The sequence below is a fragment of the Carassius carassius genome, chromosome 19 (genome assembly GCF_963082965.1).
Source record: "Carassius carassius chromosome 19, fCarCar2.1, whole genome shotgun sequence".
NCBI classification, from domain to species: domain Eukaryota; kingdom Metazoa; phylum Chordata; class Actinopteri; order Cypriniformes; family Cyprinidae; genus Carassius; species Carassius carassius.
Window position 1 is genome coordinate 21,094,652 of NC_081773.1, and position 22,640 is coordinate 21,117,291.

Below are 22,640 nucleotides of genomic sequence, written 5' to 3' on the forward strand. Positions count from 1 at the left end.
CAGTTTTCCAGTCTCTGTAAAAGTATTTTCTGATCGACAGTGTCAAACGCAGCACTCCGATCTAGTAGTACCAACACTGATATTTTGCCAGAATCAGAATTTAAGCAAAATATAATTTCTTATCTTAATGACCACTGTCTCTGTGCTGTGATGCGGTTGAAAACCATATTGAAAATTGTCCCAGGAATCCATTTGAGTTTAAGTAGCTGTTCGGCTGATTAAAAACTACCTTTTTTTTAATAGTCCTACCTGTAAAAGGAAGATTTGATATTGGTCTATACAGGTGCTGGTCATATAATTAGAATATCATCAAAAAATTGATTTAATTCACTAATTCCATTCAAAAAGTGAGACTTGTATATTATATTCATTCATTACACACATTTATTAGTGAAATAAATCAACTTTTTTATGACATTCTAATTATATGACCAGCACCTGTAGTTGCTCAATATGGTGTTATTAAGATTGCTCTTTTTCAGAAGGGGTTAAACAACTGCAGTTTCAGAGAGTATGGAAAAGTTCCATAAAGAACGTAGGCATTCACCACTTCTAAGAGATCTGCTTCTAAACATTTAAACACACTTTTTCAAAAATATGAGAAGTGTGCCAAGATAGCAGGTTGACGATTTATGGTGCTGTATTATTTCTTCCAAAATGTTGCTATTGTTGTTTGTATGCAAGAGTTGTTTAAGTTATAAGGTTTGAGAATAAGGTCTGTCTAGCTGTGGCTAGTTCCACATCGACAGCATGAAGGCTGTCAATAAAGCTTTGTATTAGACATAAAAGTTTCAATGTGATTATTTCTACATGGGTAAACATAGTATTCTGTTTACAAACAGAGCCTGAAGTCTGTGAAAACCAGGACTGTGTATTTCACAACCATGTTGTCACAGTTAAATCCGAAACATGATTTAAGCTACCTTGATGTTATTTAAACACTTAAAACAAAATGTAAGATTAGGTGGTAAAGATGAGACCTGTCTGTAAACATTCCAATAAGGTTCTCTCGACCACTTTTCTGAAAATGAGATATACTGTATAAGACAAGCTGCACCGTAGCTAAAAACACTGTCAAATAAACAGACCCAATGCCAAATTCCGAGAATAAAAGGTGATTAATATTTAAAGTATATGTAATTTCAGCAAAACAATTAAAAATGTTTTAAACCACGTTTGAGACGGAATAAGATATGATTATCAAAACTAACTATGACTGTGTAGACCACTAATCCATTCTAGATCATCTAAGAATACCATGATTAAAATAAGAAACTTGGTTAAAATATAAACAAGAACCACCTGATGTAAAGGGAGTCTGTTTATTTAAACATTAAAGTAATATCGCTCAGTCGTGAGATAGATGTAGTGCAATTAAAAGTCTTGCCAGCTTATCCGCAATCTTACTCGCAGCGGACCAAGATGACAGGCGGAGAGAGAGAGAAATAGAGCTAGCGATAATGATTTAGTTTAAACACAACACATTTTTGTAAACCTCTCATTTGAAGAATCGTGGTGCTTGCACGAGGAAGACTTTCTCTCCTAAAATAATTTAAGTGGAATTTATATTTTTATTGATTTATACCACCATCATGTTAAATGCAAACAACCACACACACACACACAAACAAACATTGTGATATGAACTCAAGATCTGATAAAATAATTCATTATGTTTATTCTTCATCAACACATGCTTGTTTTTATCACAGCTCCCATAACATAGAGAGAGAGAAAGAGAGAGAGAGAGAGCATTACAGACTGTAACCTGATACCATGGTCACGTACCACACAGACGCATCCAGATGAGTCCGAATATGGGAGCGATCCATATAATCTACAAACACATTCTTCGAGGAGCTCATTCATCACTTGGTCACTGAACAAACAACACGTGTCATACCCCAGAGCTCAAAGGATGAAGGATGAATTTCACCCCGGGTTCCACAAATGGACATAATTATTAGGTGAAAGGGCACATCTGGACATAATTAATAGGTCAAAGCTCAAACTCGTCAATCATTCTGAAGTTTGCTGGCGGGTATAGTCTTCTGCCTGGTGCCTATTAGCCTTTGAGTTTAAGGGTGCTTTCACACTTGATTCACTTGCCTGGTCTGAACCCGAGTTTGATTGCTCCCCCCTCCCCCTGCCTCTGCTGGACTGCGTTCATATTATGTTATTTGGGTCCAAACCATGGTTTGTTTGCGTCATCAAGCCAGCAGCTGTTTATCCCATTGCTAAGTAACGGCGGCGCAGCAGAAGGCAAATGCATAACATTGCTCTCTGCACTTTTATATATTTAAGTTTTTGAAACGTTAATTTTCTTCGGTACATAACGCATTTATGTCTGTCTTACGAATTTACTGTAAATGATCTGAAGAACACTGAACAGAAATTAGATAACTCTCTGCAGCGCATAAGTCACGCTTGTCAGGAAAGTGAGTAAAACACATACACAAATACACATTTTTTTTAAATAATTACATTTATCTGACGCTTTTATCCAAAGCGACTTACAATTGCTATATATGTCAGAGGTCGCACGCCTCTGAAGCAACTAGGGGTTAAGTGTCTTGCTCAGGGACACATTGGTGTCTCACAGTGGATTTGAACCCGGGTCTCTCACACCAAAGGCATGTGTCTTATCCACTGCGCCAACACCACCATCCAAATAATACATCATCAATAGAGGTTCACTTCCAAAATTTGGCACGATTGCGTTCACATCAGCAGCGAATTGTACCGGAGTTCACATGAACTCTACCCCAGCCCACCCTTTTTAAGCGGACCTCGGGTATGGTTTGCGGGTTCACACCTGAGATCGGAAGACAGTGTTCACAAACTCTCTTCTACCTATAGAGAAAAAATATTTTAAACATTTTACTGTGGCAATTTTCACATCCAAGCTCATTTGCTTTGTCTGTTCATTAACATAGAACAAGAAGAGTATTTAACCTGTCCCATGGTGAATTTAGTTCTCATTTTAAAATATGAAATGTATGCATAAATTAATACAGATATATAAAATTCATATTTAAATTCTGATAAAATTTCACAATATTTTTTATTGTATTTTTGATCCAATAAAAAGCTAAACTGAGCTTAGCAATAAATTATTTTCTATGAATAATAGGCACAAATCTAAGTTTGAAATCTCATTTATGGTGTAAATGAAGAAACCATGAAACTATATTATGTGGCTGAGAAGCCTGGTATGATTGTTAATGGCTGCTGATTTCTTCATTGCTTGCGAGAACATATTTCATTACCTCCTGCACTTGCTGAGTCGCTGTACATAGACGGAAAACACCCTGTAATACACTGTTGTAATACCACCCTGACACACCACCCATGTCAACCACCCTGATTTGGTTCTTGTTTTGTTTTTTGCTTATCTAATCTCTTATAAATTACCTCAGATTTATTTTATTTTATTTAAATACCAAGTCGCATTAAATTCTGTTTGCTTTAAGACACATTAATAGCATTTATGTTTCTATTCCTGACAAGCAGATATCTGTGTGTGGTTGGTAAAAGACTGATCTTTCCATGACAGTATTTTCAGCTTGTGTAATAAGGTGCTACAAATGCCAAATGCCAAACTTAGGTCAATCATTTTCAATGGTGCGGGCCTGGAGAACAGCAGTAGCCTGAGATGACACTGCTCTATAAATTGATTGTGCAACCTCACAGAAAATAGTCTGCCGTCAGAAACAAACGCTGAAATTCATGCAAAATCGCAGGATTTTTGACTGGGTTAGAATTTGTAAATTAGGCTACAGAGAAGAAATTAGCTAAACTGGTTTTATCTAAAATATATATGTGGGTCAGACTAGGTGGATTCTATTACATAAGCTTGCTTTGAAGTCTGCCAAGACTGGCTGGCACTTCTCTCAGGTCTCTTAGCTCAAGTGTTATGTTGCAGAGGGCTATATAACAGAGTTACAAATACACCAGGAGGCTAAAATTTGGTAATTTGCATGAAATTTACTTTTTAAAGTTCTGATAATTTCAGATTCACTGTCAAGCCATGAGCACAATTTCTATTTATTCTTATAAAGCATAATATGATTATGGAGGCACATAGTAATACTGAGTGAAAATGCATCTCCTCTCCTAGATGGAGTGAAAATTCTGTCTAAATTCTATCATCACTATTCTATTTTAAACCCTCACAGGTACTTTTATGCTTTTTTTTAGAGCCTAGCAACTTCTGTCTCTGTTCATTATCATTGTACAGAAAAGCACAGCATGGACATTCCAGTAAATAACTCATTTTGTGTTCTATACTGAAGAAAACAAGTACAGGTTTTGAACAATGTGTCACAACTGCCGTTCTCCTGTTTTTGATTTTTTTCCTTATTTGGTCATTGTCCTTTTCTTGTTAGGTTAATCGATTACTTCACACCTGTGTCCCGATCTCCCGTTAAGCCCAGAAGAGGCTCCCGATCTCCCGTTAAGCCCAGAAGAGGCTCCCGATCTCCCGTTAAGCTTAGAAGAGGCTACCGATCTCCCGTTAAGCCCAGAAGAGGCTAACGATCTCCCGTTAAGCCCAGAAGAGGCTCCCGATCTCCCGTTAAGCCCAGAAGAGGCTACCGATATCCCGTTAAGCCCAGAAGAGGCTACCGATCTCCCGTTAAGCCCAGAAGAGGCTCCCGATCTCCCGTTAAGCCCAGAAGAGCCTCCCGAACCCCAGTTAAACCCAGGGAGGGCTCCTGATTCCCCGACGAGCCCAGGGAGGGCTCCTGATTCCCCAACGAGGCGGAACTGGAGACTCGGGGAGCCATGGCGGATCTGGAGACTTGGGAGGCCATGGCCTACCAGTTCTGCCATGCCAGTTCTGCCATGGCCCCCCGAGTCTACAGTTCCGCCATGGCCTCCCGAGTCTCCAGATTCTCCAGTTCTGCCATGGCCTCCCAAGTCTTCATATTCTCCAGATCCGAAATGGCCTCCTGAGTCTCAAGATCCACCACGGTCCCCCGAGTCTCCAGATCCACCATGGCCGCCCCAGTCTTCAGATCCGCCCAGTGTTACGGCTTCCGGGAGGGGGAGTAATGTCACAATCATGGACTGCCTTTCTCCTGTTTTTGAGTTTTTTCCTTATTTGGTCATTTTCCTTCTCTTGTTAGGTTAATCGATTACTCCACGCCTGTTTCTGTTTTTCTAATTACTTACCCTGTGTTTTATAAACCCCTTCTGTTTATTTCTAGTTTGTCGGTCGTTAAAGTAGCTGAGTGTGTAGTATCTTTGTGAAAGCTACTCTGAGTTTTGTATTTTTTTTGTCCTTTTTCCATCATCATCAAATTGTGCTTCCTTTCTGCCGAAGATACCACATGTCACACAATGTAAGAGTCGGTAAATAACATAATTTAATTTATATATATATATATATTGTGTGTGTGAACTTTTTTGGAAACATTTTGCAATCTTAATATGGTAATATACCAAGGAACTGTATCAGAAAAAAGGGCTAAAATATATATTTAATTTATTTGATTATTTATTTAATCAGAGACAATATATTAATAATACATAAATATCTACACAAAATGTGCCAGATTTAGCCAGATAGGTAAATTTAATTGGCAGTTCAGGCCCAACACAGCAAGAAAATAAAGATATTTGCAAACCATCTGTACTTAACACTGAAAATCATTCTAGAAACAACAAAATCTGTTTTGTGTCATAAATCAAGCAAATTTTGTGTCATAAATAAATCTTTTTACACTTTGTTGTCCTAAAGATATGTGCTGACATTCAATGAATGCATACACCAATTTTCATACATACTGTTAAATGTTAAAACAAACCTATTAATATCTCATGACAGCTAGATTCTTATTTTAGATGTTGCTACTTAAACTATATTGTTCTTAGTTGTAAGAGAGTTTTTTTTTTCATTCATTTTTTAAAAAATTCATTATAACTACATTTTTATATGCACATGATATTTGCTTATATATTTTGGAACATTAACTTTGGAACAAAGGACTTGTGAAAGACAAATAGCATTAAACGAGTAACATTTTCTCTGGGGTCTATTTAACTTATAAAATAATATCCAATTGTGCATATTTAATAAGATATGCATCATTTGCATAGTTTTAAAGTTTAAATGGTTAAAATCACAAGGCAGAAAAGGATTGAGAATACTGTAGCCAATTCAACTGTAGTACTTCCCTTTAAAGGGGTCATATGATGCGATTTAACTTTTTCCTTTCACTTCGGAGTATTACAGGCTCTTGGTGCATAAAGAAGATCTGTAAAGTTGCAAAGACTAAACTCTCTAAACAAAAGAGATATTCTTTATCAAAGTTAAGACTTATCCACACCCTCCTAAAATGGCTTGTTTAAACGCCCTCACATGTCTACGGCACTGTTTGGGAAGATTTGCTTAACACCTGCCAAATGTTCACGTAAAAAAAGAAGGCGTAAGTTTTATTGGGGAAGTCTATCATTAACTATTATTTGGGGAAGTTGTGGCCTAGTTGTTAGAGAGTTTGACTCCTTAGGTTGTGGGTTCGAGTCTCGGGCCGGCAACTCCAAAACTGAGGTGCCCTTGAGCAAGGCACCAAACCCCCAACTGCTCCTCGGGTGCCGCAGCATAAATGGCTGCCCACTGCTCCGGGTGTGTGTTCACGGTGTGTGTGTGCACTTTGGATGGGCTAAATACAGAGCACAAATTCTGAGTATGGGTAACCATAATTGGCTGTATGTCAATTCACTTCCCTTCACTATTCTCGCTGTAGTATTGTTGCTTCCATGTTGTGGAGATGCTGTATGTTTCATTGTGGAAATGAAACTATTTTGTTTGGCCTTCAAAAGAGGACGATATTCGCATTGTCATGCCTAGAGCTGATCAGTGCTGGTCGCTGAGGAAACAACACATCAACTTCACGCTGTGGATCGACCTGATCGGCTTTCACAGTAAATAAAGTGGAGTCCAGCCCGGGGTCATCACATGTGGTTGCCACATGCTCCTTCGTCGAATCCGCTGGCCGCACCGTTCTCAAGCCCGCTGTGTGTGATGCTTTGTGTTTCGTTGTGAAAGCAAACTACTTTGTTTTGTCTCCCAAATACTTTAACATAACGTTTTGCCTTCCAAAACACATTAAGAAATCAGTGGTTAAGTTGTATTTACAACACCGTTTCAGAACAGTTCAACCCAAATATTCAGATGTGTGCAGACTGCAGCGCATTTTATGGAGGACTGTTTTCTGAACCTGCAGAGTAGCCTACAACTGTGCTTTAAGGCTGTTGTTCTATAAAGTGAGGCAGTTCCAACTTTTGCAAGTACAGTCTGGAACTTCTGACTAACAGCCTGTAAGTAAGTTTTTTATATTTAAAGAATTTGCCTCTGATGATTCAAACACAAGTTTTGGGCAGTGTAGACTAGAGTTTGTTTGTCGTTTATCCAATCATAATCAGTAATTATGTCCCCACTGGATGCAACAAATGCCTAATTTATAATGGGTTTTATTGTTTTTGTCTAGTCGTACCAGGGCAGACGGCATCACAGTGATAAGGGGCATAACATTTCCATCACATGCTTGAGGTATTCAGCCAATCACAAAGCACTGGATAGCTGGTCAATCAGCGTACACTTCGCTTTTCAGAATGATGAGTTTTGTAAAAAATGAAGCGTTTCAGAAAGGCAGGGCATAGAGGTGCAAAAATAATATATTTTTTTAAAATGTAGCTTGGTTATGAGAATGAGTGTCTCTCAGCAGTGAGATCCATGCCAACTGGGACTTGGAAGCCTTAGTGATCTGAAACAAAGAGAAGACAACCAGAAGGAGCACGGTAATATGCTCATGCTTATAATGGGGAATGTCCAAGACAGAAAACCAAGAACTGCCCATCAGGGAGTCTAACATGTCCTGGATTCTGGGGACTGGGTGCTTATCAGGTACCGACTTACGGTTTAGCTGCCGGAAGTCACAATACAGTCTGAGGCTCCCGTCTTTTTTCCTCACACACACCACTGGCAGAGAGTAGGAGGATCTTGACTTGCTTATCCACCCTCTATTGAGCAGGTCCTGGAGGTACTCCTTCACTTCCTGCAAAAGAGGCTTAGGCACAGATATGTAAGACTTTTACACAGGTTTCTTATTATGGAGAGTGATGTGGGGATGCAACCAAGATCGTTTTCATCAAAGGCAAAAGCATTGCACTCTTCTCTTAATAGCTGCCATACTACCCGTTGCTCTTCCTCAGTTAAGTGTTCAAGCTTTATTGGGGGGTTCCACTGTCTGGGTCTCTGCTTGGCTTGACATGACACTCGAAAGATTCACAAATCTTTTAAGAAAGATTTTTGTAATTTCCATGACGTTTGCTTTGTCTTCAATGGCTTTTGTAGTGATAGTATCAGCCTCTTTACCTCGTCCTTGTTTCTTTTTGTCTTTGACCACCAGACTCTCCTTTTATCTGTCTCTGGCTTCTGCCTCACTACCAGACTGCCTATTCTCACAGGGGTACTCAACTCCCCCCCTCACAGGGGTCAAAACTTCACTTAGCTTCAGGGGCTTTGGTGTCACAGCTTTCCTTAATTTGGTCTGTCTTTCTAATTCTAAATCAGCAGCTTCAACTAATTTCTCAATTAACACTTATCTGCAACTTTTGGATCATCTAGATATGGCTTAAACTGAAAAAAGACTGCATCACTTAAAAGTCCAGTCTCGAGTGAGTGGAGGAACTTTCACTGTTTTAGTTCAGGGCTAAAATGTTCTCCATCTTTTTCATCTCCAGACTTCCACAGCAACTTCTCCCTCAGCTCTATCGCTCGAAGGAGAAAGTTCTGGGCAGACTCTCTGGGTTCTTGTGATATGTTCATGAGCCTGTTTAGTAAGTCTGATGAGGAGTCGATTTTGTAGTGCCCTGTCAGGATTGTCTACAGTGTGGGGAGTGTAAGGTCTTTTTTATTTCTAGCATCTCTCTTAGATGGAGGCTCTGACTCACTGCTTTTATGACTGCTTCGATGATCTCTGCCTCTGATTAGCCTTTCTTCAATCCAGACTCTATTTGGTTGGTCAGACTGGTGTATGAAAGCTTTTCCTTTTGGCCTGCTTCCCCAGTCTGTCCAAAGATTCTGAATTATTTTCTCAGGGTCACCTCAGGCACAGCTCCTTCTTGCTTGTTCTCTGTTGGCTTCTTTCAAACTTTTCCTTCATCATCTCAATCTGTTCTTCTAGGCTATGTCAGACTTCAGCTTTTTTCTATGCAGCTCTGCTTACTCCCGTTATAGTTTTTCAATTTCACCAGGTACAGTAGATGAATCATCTGGCTCTACAGGCTTCTCTATTGACTCCATAAACCACAGACGTTCACTAAGGAATCCTTCATAGTTTTCTGCCTCTTCATTTTCCTCAGTTTCCTCTAATGTTTTCCTGCAAGTCGTATGAGGGATCGCCATGATTCACCTTGGAATCCATCACCTGATGGTTTGCTGCACTTCAGATGGAGACATGCCTCAATGAGCTCTGGCTTGTCTAATGATAGGAGTTTGGAGCTTACGCAGTCCTGAAGTTGTTTCATTGCTTCTTATTTGTGCTGGGTTTAGATTTACAGATTTTCCTCTTGTTATTTTTAGGTTTGTCTCTTCACCATTCCCTCTGCAGCACCTCCTGGCTGGCTCGCCACAATGTTACACACACAAAAGAGGCGTAGCTTCTGGTGACACATATATTGTTTTATTTTGTCACACTCTGCAAAATGAATAAAGACAACAAGAAATAAGTTCATTTCACAGTAGTGTGTTTAAACGATTCGCCGTGTGACTTCACTTTGCGCAATCGGACCCACTTTATATTAAGTGGCCTTAACTACTATGTACTTACATTTTAATTAATAATTTAGTACAATGTACATATTGTATACATACATGTTTTTACATTGTACTTATATTTAAAAAAAACTACATGTAATTACATCTGTATTAAATTTCTGTAATTACATTTATAATTACACTGTTGACCCATACCTTACACCTTAACCCACCCTTAAATTTACCCATACCTCCAACCCTCTCCCTAACCTTACCCGTATCCCACCTCAATAGCAGCAAAAGTGTTTTACAATACAATATGAACACAATAAGTATATTGTACTTATTGTTTTATGTAAGTACATAGTAGTTAAGGCCACCTAATATAAAGTGGGACCGCGCTATCTTTTGATATACACGATGCAAAGCAAAAATGAGAACAATACATTCCACCATATAGATTGTAACTCACTAACATTAGCACTACAAGAACACTCAATGAACACACCAACTGACGAGTCCCAACTGACGCTTGTTTCACCCCTGATTTCCACTGCATGCGTCTGCGTCGCATTATGGCTCCAAAGAGGTTTTGTTACGTCCTCCACGTGGTGCCAACTCACACCACAAGCGGATCAGAAGCGCAGCGGTAGGATTCGTGAGACCACGTGATTTGCCTGTCCAGCGTTGTTTTTCTTGTTTTCGAACATGGTTGGCTAAATGTTAATGTTTTGTCCGGTTTAATTATGTTTATTCCACTCCTACAAGTCCTGCAATTAAACTCCACACCACCTTATTTTTTTTTAATTGTCCTTGTGAGAATGATGTGTGTTGTCATATAATAATATGAGGTTTTTTCAACTTTGAGAATGACCCTCTCGTCATCTATTTCTGGCCTCCTAGCATGAATATAGTAATGTGAAATATGATTGGGAGTCTGCACAGAGTGTTAATTTTGAAATGCACATGGTTTTTGACTTATATTGTGTATTTGCTGTGCGGTTTGGACTCGGCATGCGTCAAAAATAGACTAGGCGCCTATCTTTAGCGAAGCAGCACAGAGAGCCGCTGTTCTGTCAATGTAGCATACTTTGTCAGAATAGCATACTGGAAGTTGAGTTTTATAGCAGAGTCTGTCAATTTAGCTTAATAAAAATACAATTTATAAAGGGGTATGCTGTTTAGATAGCTCCTTGTTTAATACAAATACAGTTTATAAAGGGGTATGCTGTTTTGATAGCTCCTGGTTTAATACAAATACAGTTTATAAAGGGGTATGCTGTTTTGATAGCCCCTGGTTTAATAAAAAAATACAGTTTATAAAGGGTTATGCTGTTTTGATACATATTTGTATATAAATACATATTTGTATATAATATGCGATATAATACACAAACACTTACCGCTTGTAATCTTAGGTATGCTGAAATGATGTTTAAATTTATGCGTATTTAACCGAAGGTATGCCATTCTGATGGGTATGGTGTTCCGTCAGAACACCTGGCTTCTGTGGCGCTTTTGAAAAGTGCAGCAGCCGTAACGCGCCGCAGACATGTGCAGTGGAAATCAGGGGTGACAGCGTATTGTTCGCTGTAAAAATAAACATGGATTGACACGGAAATCAATAGGTTACTTGCGTAACCCCGGTTCTCTGATAGCATTAAGTGAGGTGTCTTACTATGGGATACGCCCCTTCCGCGTATTCCTCAGAAGCCCAATTCCATTACGGCAGCCCCAATTGGCTGGCAGACATGACGTTGCCTCAGGGAGTGGCTCCCTCCTCTCGGTATAAAAGGAGCGACGCAAGGTCATTATGAGATTCAAAACAAGCACACCTCTTCCTCGCTTCACACAGCAAGTAGGGTGATCTGGTGAGACACCTCACTTAATGCTATCAGAGAACCGGGGTTACGCAAGTAACCTATTGTTCTCTTTCAAGCATACGTTTCGGTGTCTCACTATGGGATATCCTAACCCCCGTATTGCCAGATAGCCTGTCTCAAAGTCTCCTGCCAACCAAAGAACTATTACTGGGCTGATTAACACTTAAGATCCAACGCTCAAAACGGCATGTGCAAACGTTTGAGCTGTAACATCCAGTTTATAGAACCCCGCAAATGTGTGCGGTGAGGACCAACTCGCCGCATCACAAATATCTTGTAACGTAACTCCTTTAAAGAGGGCCCATGTCATCGACATTCCTCTTGTTGAATGAGCACGTAAACCAGGCGGAGGCGTAAGACCCTTACTGGAATATGCAAGAAATGTCTCCACTATCCAGTGGGATTAACGCTGTTTAATAATCGGCTTCCCCGTACGCGGCTTCACCCAAGACACAAACAGCTGATCATTCTCTCTGAACCCTTTAGTCCTCTCCATGTAAATGTGTAAAGCACGCACCTGACATAACGTATTCAGCCTTTGCTGTTCTGCTGAAGCAAAAGGCGGTGGGTTAAAGGCTCTTAATTTGAGAGGAACAATAGAAATGACCACTTTGGGCATAAAAGCAGGATTAGGTTTCAAAAACACCCCTGCGTCCCCTGGCATAAACTGCGTACACGCTGAATTCACAGAAAGTGCATGAATTTCACTTACGCGCTTCGCTGAAGCCAAAGCTAACAGCAGTGCCGTCTTAAACGACAATAATTTCAGGTCAGATTTGTCCAGTGGCTCAAATGGAGTCACTGAAAGCGCATCAAGCACCAGAACCAGATCCCATGACGGAGATATCGGTTTTGAGACTGGCAAGGCGCGACACGCACCCTTCATAAACTGGCACACCAACGGGTGCTGCCCCACGGTTTTGTTATCAAAACCTACATGACAGGCAGATATAGCGGCCAGAAACACCTTTATTGTCGAGAATGCTTTACCCTGATCTATCATATCCTGCAGAAATGATAGAATCACTGCCACTGAACATTGAAAGGGAATTACGTGTCTAGACGCGCACCTACGCTCAAACACACCCCATTTACATTCATAGAGTGAACGAGTGGACAGGGCCCTAGAATTCTGTATAGTTCTAATAACACTGTCTGGCAGACCAGCCGCATTCATATTTAACCACTCACTGGCCAGGCCCACAGTGCCAGGCGCTCTGGATGAGGATGAAATATCTCCCCTCCCGCCTGTGACAGCAGATCCCTGCGCAGTGGCAGGGACCATGGCTCTGCGTACAGCATATGTATGATCTCCGCCAGCCAGAATTTCCCTGGCCACCACGGAGCTACCAAAATCATTTTCAGGCCCTCCTCCCTCACTCTGTGAAGGGCTGGAGATATCAACGCAATCGGTGGGAACGCGTATAGGAGAACGCGAGGCCACTCGTGCGCCAGTATGTCTATTCCCAGAGGCGCGCTCTGATCCTTCAGAGAGAAGAAAAGAGGGCATTGAGCATTGTCCTGTGACGCGAACAAATCCACTGTCGCTCTGCCAAATATGCTCCAAATTTGACCAATCACTTCCGTGTTCAGCTTCCACTCTCCATAAAGGGGATTTCCCCTGGACAGCAGATCTGCACCCCGGTTCATGATGCCTTGTATGTGTGTCGCTCTCAGGGATAAAAGACTGGCACTGCTCCACAAAATCAGTTTGTGTGCCAACATGTGTAAAGGGAGTGATCTGAGACGTCCCTGTCTGTTTATGTATGCCACAACTGTAGTGTTGTCCGTTCTCACGAGAACATGATGTCCTTTCAGAAAAGGAAGAAAATGCTTCAACGTTAGAAAGACGGCCAGCATTTCCAAGTAGTTTATGTGACAGTGGCTCAGATGGGGACCCCATCTCCCGTTCACTGCCCTGCCCTCGTGAATGCCCCCCCAGCCAGACAACGACGCGTCCGTCGTTATGACCTTCCTGGTCTGGACAACGGCCATCGGTACCCCTTGTACCAGAAAGCACGGGCGCCGCCAGTGATGCAGTGCCAAGACTGCCGCTGATGTCACTCTCACTTTTCTCCGGGAATGCTGTAACGGGTCTAGTCTCAGACGAGCTACCCAGCGTTGAAAATCTCTCATAAATAGTCTGCCTAAAGGGATGACTATTAGAGCTGAGGTCATCAGACCTAATAGTCTGAGGCATGTGCGAAAAGAAACATTGTTCCCTTTCCGAAATTCGGCCAGGCATTTCGTAAAATGTATTACTCTCTCCTCCGACAGTCGCGCTCTGAATGTCACTGAGTCCAGTAACAACCCCAGATACGTTATTGACTGCCTGGGAACTAAAACACTCTTTCTGGTGTTTAATTTTAATCCCAGTTTTTGTAGATGTTCCAGGAGCACGGCTGTGTGATCTCTCGCTTTGTGCTCTGATTGAGCTGTCACCAGCCAATGTAAACCAATCGCCTGGGCGCACCAGTTTCAGAAGTGTAGAATGAGTGAGCATTCTGAACTTGTACTTTCTTAGGTATTTGTTCAGTGCACGAAGATCTAATATAGGGCGGAGAGCTCGATTCCCTTTTTTTGGGACTAGGAAATATCTCGAGTAAAACCCACTGTGACTTTCGTCGGGTGGAACCACTCGTATTTCCTTTTTGTTCAACAGGGAGGTAATTTCGTCCTGAAGAACATGTATCAATGCTCCCCGCACCTGGGAATAAATTATTCCCTTGAACTGCGGGGGAGAAGTGGCAAACTGCAGTCTGTAACCGTACTGTACTGTTCTCAGCACCCAACGGGACTGTGTGCACTCTCGCCAATAATTTATTTGCAGCGTTCCGGCGCCATCGTGTGGCCGAGTCGAAAACGGGTTTGTGGTGTGAACTGCGCATGCGTGGACAATTAGCACTTGGACAGAGTTTACGTGGTTCACCACCTTCAGCGGAGCGACGACTCCACGAGGTGGTGTTACGTTGTGTTCTGATAAAGTGTTTTGCAACATTTTTTGGGGCATTATGTTTTGTAACATTTGTCGGGGAAACAGTGAAAACTTTATTGAACTCTGAGCATGTAAAGTGCTTGTGACTAGTGGGTGGGTGTACACCACTGCACCGTCTCTCTTTCTCTTCACTGCCCTGCATCCCTTAGACCAGCTCGGCTCTGGTTTCCCCACAGAACATCTGTAAACATCTGAACTCGTTTTCTGCTGAACGCTGAACAACTGAGGGTCGGGGACTAGTGAACGGGGGGGCTGTGAGCCCCCTTCCCTTAGGAAGACCCCCTCAAATGGCCTTTTTCTTCCTCCTCATCACCTGGGTAGGGCGAGGGGCTGGCTTGTCCGTCTGAGCAGCCGCGGGCGGATAATTTTTCCTGGGCCAGGCGGGTTTCTGCTCTGGTACGCCACTCTGAACTGCCGTTGCATTCACACGCAATTTCTGTCGCCTTGGAATGCGAAAGCTGGGGGGTGGGCGAGCTGTAGCCTGTGCAAAGGTCTGCCGAGGAGGTGGCGGGGGCGCAGTCTGCATCTTTCTTGGTATGCAGAGCTGCAAGGCCTTGTCATCCCTTTTCTTCTCCTCGCATCTCTTCTGCATCCGTGTCAGCGCTGAACCAAAAATGCCTTCTGCGACGACCGGTGCATCTAAGATGGCTTCCTTTTCTCTGTCAGAGAGATTCACCAAATTAAGCCAGCGTCCTCTCTCCTGAATGACCATTGTGGCCATGGCCTTGCCCGCTGCCTGAACAGCACATCTCTGAAGACGGAGCGAGAGATCTGTGACAACACAGTTTTCTTCCCACTGTGTCTGACCTGGCGTGTCAGACACCTCGTCTTGTAGCTCCGCCTGGTATGCCGTGAGCAGAGAGATGGCATTCATGCCCCAGACTGAGAGAGCGACTGCTTTGTAAGCACGCTCCATCATGCTTGACTGGAAGCGGCCCGCTTTTGATGGCAATGTTGGATTCGCAGCCGCCGTATGCTTTGGATGCAGGTGCGCTGCGACTAAAGGCTCCATGGGGGGCATGCGAAGAAGGCCTTCCTTCTCCATACCCTCCACGTTGAGCGCAGACCCCCCTTGCACGGGCATTTTACTAGTAAACGGGTTGTCCTTCCAGGTGACAGAAACCTCTTCCAGAAGCTCTGGAAAGATTGGAAGGAGTTGTCTCGCTGCCCGTTTAGCTCTCGGCAGCCTTTTCCCCTCATAGCGCGAGTCTCAGCTACTACGGTCGGCCACGGAATGTTGAGTTTCTCCGCAGCGCGTTTGCACACGTCCTGCAGATCCACACTAAGAAGCGGAGAGGATGGTGCCCTGCCCGCCCCCTACGTGGATCCCGCCGTAACGAGGGGTTGTGCCGGTTGCGCAGGGGGGAGAAAAGGGGAATCCTTGAAATCCTCCTCCTCTTCAGAGAGAAGGAAATCCGATTGCCCCTCTTCCTCAAATTCATATGTGCCCTCCTCTTCCTCGTCCGTGCTGAGGACACCGGCCAGAGGGGCGCATACATCCAGTTGTTCACCCCACGATAAAGTTGCCGTGGTGGGCAGCTCCACAGGAATAGGTACCTTAGGGGCGGGAACCGGAGCGGGACTAGCTGACATGAGGGGATCATGGCCAGACAAGCTAGCTTGGCGTGCTAACCTGCGACGGAGGCTCTTCATTGTGAAACGCGCGCAGTGCTCACAAGAACCGGGACTATCGACCACCATTTGAGCATGTTTCAGCCCAAGACATGCAGAGCAGACCTGGTGTGTGTCTTTGCATGAGATCTTGTTCCCGAATGAGCAAAGCCGCGGATCTCCCTCGCTAGCTACGGTAGTCTGCATTACTGCAGCCATAGTCGCGGTACTGAATGACCATGACAATGAGCTGGAATGCCGATTGAGGGGTAAGCGAAAGCGGCGTGGTGGCCAACAGATCATCTATACGCACAGTACCAGAATGATTAGCCAGCAACCAGCGTGGAGACTAGTTGATAGCTATCAGAGTTGGGTAGCCTTCTGGGGTGAAGCGAGAAGAGGTTTTTGAATGTCGTAATGACGTTGCGTCGCTCCTTTTATACCGAGAGGAGGGAGCCACTCCCTGACGCAACGTCATGTCTGCCAGCCAATTGGGGCTGGCGTAATGGAATTGGGCTTCTGAGGAATACGCGGAAGGGGCGTATCCCATAGTGAGACATCGAAACTTATGTTTGAAAGAGAAGCAGTAATTTCACAATAAAGGTACAGTATACTAATTAAAGCCTACTGTGTTTCACACTCAACACATAGGTTTTTTGCTAGGTTTAAAACAAGAAAAAGAGCACCTTTAGATAAACAAGGCAACATACTATATGCACTTTTATGGAGGCAGAAAAACAAAGTTCATTAAGACCCGTGGGATTGCTTGTAATAAAGATTTAAATGCAAAAGGCACGAGAGTCCACCGTTTCTGTCAGTGGGGTTTTAATTGTAAATATTTGCGATATCCTAACAAGAAAATTAGGCTAATTGTTGTGTTTAAATGTTATGCTGTTTGCTTGTCCAGTACAAACCTATAAGTCAAATGCATGAATAATACGTTGTTTAAATGTATTGAGTTTCACATGATTATGAACTGTTAGTGGTCTGATAAAAGCGTCACAATGATGACATTTTTTGTTATTAATATTTTTTTTTACATGATTTGAAATCAAAATAATATATAAATGTTGTGTTTGTGGAATAAACAGCCAAGGATCAGCAGCGGACTGCAAACGCACGCGTCCTGTGTGAAAGCACAATGAGTCCATGATGCTTCTGGACCACATACGTAACGCACGCGGACTGCATGGAGAATGTGTGAAACAGGCGTGGAGACAACATAGCAGTAAACTGCATTATCAAGGTCGAAAGTCGGACAATGACGTAGACGTTATAGGACTACTTATTGCTCGTCCAGAGGTCTTGTTTTCCTGACTACGGGCTCTTGCCTTTTGGGAACATCACGGGTCAATAGCGGCAGATTGCTCTGCACGTCTTCAGCGGTATTTTCGTGCGCACAGTGGTAGCATTTAGCTTGTTGAGCAGTCATGGCTATGGTGGGGCTGAGAGCTTCTTACCACAGAGTCCTCGACAGGATCGAGCATATTCTGCCGGCTAAACTGAGACCCATTTATAACCACCCTGCAGGTAACATAAATGTTGTTAGCATGACAGCTTATTTGTCACTGAAACTGATCCTGTTAACCTCTTGACTGAAGTGACGGTGCAGCCATAGACACTGCCACCTGAACAGGTGTTTTTTGTCTCATTGTTTAAAGTCAAAAAACAAAGCGACTCCAGTGCTTTAAAATAATGGTACTAATGAACTTGGTGCACGAATATATCATAATTAATTTATTTGGATGCACAGCTTAGAATGGAATTGAGGTTTTAGATATAAACCATGTTTTAAGAAGCTGCTTGATGTGTAATGACAAGGGGGAAAAAAATTCTGTACTGTACTCTATTTGTGTAAAGTGCCCTTGATCGTTCTAGGCAATATTATCTCCCTTGATCGTTCTAGGCAATATTATCTGTTTTATGAATTACTGAAAAAAAAATTCAGTTCTAATAATCTCACATGAGCTATCTAAAGGGAGTTAAATTGTTTATAGTTCTAGTCATTTGTGGTACAATAAATATAATGTTGATAAGCAAAGGTTGACTGACATGTCATGTTGAATATTTAAACACTGATTGTTTACAAATAATAATCCATAATTGGTTAAACATTTGTACCATCAGCAATTGTATATTGTATTTCTTATTGAAAATCAATTAGTCATCAGTGCCTTCAGCTTACAGACATGCAGGTTCAAGTCTGTGTACTTCATTGCTGTAAAAAAACATGTACATTTACCTTCATATTTTAGAAAGATATTATACATATTTGTTATAAAAACACAGCCTAAAAATGTATTGGCAAGAAAAAAAAAATCACCCAAAATGTTCGTCTGTGTCAGTACTTTTTTTGTACTGTTTTGTATGTTGAAACACCTGGTTGCTGTCACAATAACACACATACTCTGTGAACATTTGACCTGTCAAACATGAGTTTAACTGTTTTGATGTGCTCTTTGTTTAGGTCCAAAGACTGTTTTCTTCTGGGCACCAATGTTTAAATGGGTAAGATTAATAACACAGGATCTGGATGTTCTTTGGATTTAAAAAAATCCAATTATATATATAATTGTTACATTTCTGATTTCACACAGAGTCTGGTCATAGCTGGCTTAGCAGACATGACCCGTCCAGCAGAGAAACTCAGTCCCTCCCAATCTGCTGTGTTGACAGCCACAGGTATATCTCACACAGTAACCAATTCTTTAAAAAATTAAAACCCTGAACAATTCAAAGTTGCCAATCTCCCGCACTCTCTGTTTTTCAGGTCTTATTTGGTCCAGGTATTCCTTGGTTATTATACCCAAGAACTGGAATCTCTTTGCTGTAAACTTCTTTGTTGGAGGTGCAGGAATATCACAGCTCTACAGAATATGGAAGTGAGTACTCTCATTCACCTACACAATACATGAAATAAAATCACATAAATGGGGAAACAGGCAAAACAAACCGTCTGGCAGTGAAGTGCATCGAAACTTGCGTAGAAGCCATCTATCACGTCATTCACATCTGTCAATCAGATCTGTCAGTGGCTGTGACAAAAAAGTGAAACTTCAAGTCAATTTTTTATATTATTATTATTATTGTAAATTATATCTGTGCAAATTTTTTTGAATCCACATGCCTTTGTAATATTTAATCAAATAACCTTTCATCCACCTTGCACTGAAACCTGTTCTCTTCTCTGATGACGTGTTCACTGTTGCGAGGGCGGGACAACAACTTCTCCCCTCCAACAATCTGTCACTCAAATGAAATCACAGCAAAAGCAAATAATAATGCCCTACAATAATTTTTAATTTGTCCAAGCAGCCGTTTTGCTTGGATATTCATCATAATAGCGTAGAAAAGAGGAACGTAGCTTCCATTTCATGCCAAGTAGGACACAGGGGCGCCAGCTGTGTAGATGTGTATATAATAAAAGAGCTTATTAAAGGAAACTGCTGCATAGTCTAATTCTGTTACCTAAAATGGTATTTTTATATATTATGTTTTCCCACTTGAAGTGTACTTTTTTATTATTATTATTAAATCACTAATATTTTTTTCCCATGACCATTTTACACCCTCTTTATAAAACGGTATGCTTTATTGCTGTTGTGCCATTAAAGAACAACTTTTTCCACATTTTATCTGCTGCTAACTTTAACAAGGTTGCAATAAAGCAGTCCGGGTCTTCCAGCTTATTTTGTAATTTAGTTGTGTGACCAAGTTGGGGGATTTTCGATATATATGAGCTCTTTATTCCCCTCAGGTATAACCAGGAACAGAAGGCAAAGGAGGAAGAAGCTCAGGCTTCCAGTGCTGTGTAAAGGGCATCCAGAGGACTGAAAGGGACTCTCCTCGACTGGTACTCCAGAAACTTCCCCTCCATCAACAGTCCTCCAGTAGAGCCTCCACATACTTTCTTCATGAACAGAGATCTGATTCTTTTAGAGTTCAGGTCATTGTCCCGTGCCACTAGTACCTATAGCAACAACTAATACGGTTGTTAATAACGCACACAATGTTACATATTCATTAGGGCTGTCAACAACAAAAAAAATTGAACTTTGAATATTCGTCGAATTTAAAATAAAAATCCACATTCGTTGCATTAGAATTTTAGGTGTGGATTGAGGAGGCTGCCTTATAAGCCCTGGGTATACTTCACAGTCCATGTTCCGTTCCGTCTCGCCAACAGCCGTGTGGACTAGCCCGACACGCAGTACCACTTCTGTCTCATCATTCACCTTTTGTATGGCCGAAGTATACTTGACCTTTATCAGTGGTGCACAAGATGCGATGACGATGTAAATGTCATTGCATTATAAGGTTTATGTTAGCCTATCCAGTTGAAGCCACTAGAAAAAAAGAAGAAGAAAAGAACACAAATGTGGAGAAGATCTTGTTTACATCAAAACTAAAACCAAGCCATTCACACAGAACGCATATTTTGCACAGTTTCTAGAGGGACTCGCGTCTCGCACAAGAGAGCCGCATGTTTAGAAAAAAATGTAAAATTAATGTAAGTTCAACTTTTTAAAAACATATCTCGAGACTTTATGGAGGGTTTTTGTTCCCCATCTCACTACATCTCATGTTTTTAAATGAAAAAATGTGTGACTGGCTTTCCGCTCTTTTTATTTAACTATGCATATATACATGACGCTGTTTTGTTTATAGTTCTTTAAGCAACGTAATTAATTATAATTGGTTCATAAACATTATTTTAAATATTATGGTTTATTTTTTTTATTTTATTTTTTCACAGTCATGTATTTTAATGCTTTGAATAAACGTGTATTAGTAATATTTTGCTCGTTGCACCCTCTTGTGGCCTCAGGAAAGAAGCCAAAAGCTTTTCTTCACCCTAACTGAAATTATGCATTTTAAATTGGAATATAATTCGAATTTTTATAATATTTAAGTAAAAATTTTTAATTTAGCTTTTCAGCTATTTTGACAGCCCTAATATTCATATTAGTATGACTGTAAATTTTTTAAAAGGCTTGAGATTCAGATGCATCTTGATAAAGGTGTTTTCCATCCAATATACTTGAGTTACTGTCATAATTCTTGCCACTGAATGAATTTCTTCACTTTGCTTCTGTCATACTGTTATCAGAATGTCTCCAAATAAATTTTGGAAAATCTCTTTAATTAAATGCATATCTTAGGAAATATCTATTAGGCAATTGTAATGCATTTTATTTTCTTTATTTACATTTTTTCACTTTTTACATATTCATGACATGAAATTGTTTTCGTAGAAACCCATGCATTACAAAATACTCACTGAACTGAACTGTAATATTGTGAATTTTTGATTAACATCAAAATGAAGTAATATTAAAATCAAATTATTATAAGCATGTTGGCCTTATAATCAAGTGTACGTTTCATCTGTGCACTAGTTATTCATCTTCATCCACCATTATCAATAAATCACATAAAGTACTTATTTGAAACAGTTAAGGAGTATCACACTACCATATTACTCCTCTGCTCATAGTATGCATTTTTATACATGGCACCAAAATGTGCATTGAACCATAGACATGTATAGAAAGGCTAGATAGCTTACCGGCGCTGAGAGCCAATGGGACCCGACGACGTCACACGGCGGCCATCTTAGGACAGGACCGCTCGTCCAGTTATAACATTAAAGTCTATTGTGCATGTAGTGCTGAAATAACTATATTTTGCTCAATTTTCAACCGATTTTCAAACGGCTTGGTGTGTCATAAACTTTAGGGATGCGGCTATTTAACTGCATACTTGTGAAAAATTATAGCCACAGAGTTTAAGAAAATAGTATATTAAGTAGACTAGACAGGTAAAGTACTAGGTATACCCATACACACACACAGTAAATGTCAATATTTATAAGGTAAATGAAACATGAAATAGTGCAATTTAGTTTATTACTAATATTTACATTATCAAATACATGTGTAAATTTATGTATAATATAAATCTGTCTCAAGTTGCCATTCTGTAAAATAAAGAGAAAAGAGATGGGTCTTTGTTTTTTGTTTTTTTACTTAGGTCCAAAGGCACACAATTAGAAAAAACTTACTTTTTTTAGAAAAAAAAAACATTAAGACACAACTGGACACAAAACTCTTTCCATCAATACAATATAATCAATACAGCTCCCTCCCTCTCCTCCTCTCATTTTCCACAAGCGTAATCAGAAGTTCTGTAAACAAAAAACCAACAAAGTAATCCAAATGTAAAGATGTTTTTAAGAAACCAAACCACTTGGAAATCATGTGTAACTCAAAGCTATGTTGAAACGAAAGACTAACCCTGCCTCTCCCACCAATTTACAATTGCTTGATGACTCACTTACGACCTCTTCACTGCTAGCCAGCAAATAAATACAACCACATCCACAAAA

The 22,640-nt window shown here is 41.0% G+C and overlaps 1 protein-coding gene across 1 annotated transcript; it reads left to right on the plus strand.

The window, feature by feature from the left end:
* The first annotated feature begins 17,444 nt into the window (after positions 1 to 17,444).
* LOC132095359 (mitochondrial pyruvate carrier 2-like) lies at positions 17,445 to 21,712 on the plus strand. The gene is made up of 5 exons (XM_059500262.1): positions 17,445 to 17,782; positions 18,720 to 18,760; positions 18,850 to 18,934; positions 19,023 to 19,134; positions 20,010 to 21,712. Exons 1-5 carry the CDS (start codon positions 17,683 to 17,685, stop codon positions 20,065 to 20,067), a joined length of 396 nt encoding a protein of 131 aa, XP_059356245.1. The 5' UTR covers positions 17,445 to 17,682; the 3' UTR covers positions 20,068 to 21,712.
* The last annotated feature ends 928 nt before the right edge of the window (positions 21,713 to 22,640 follow it).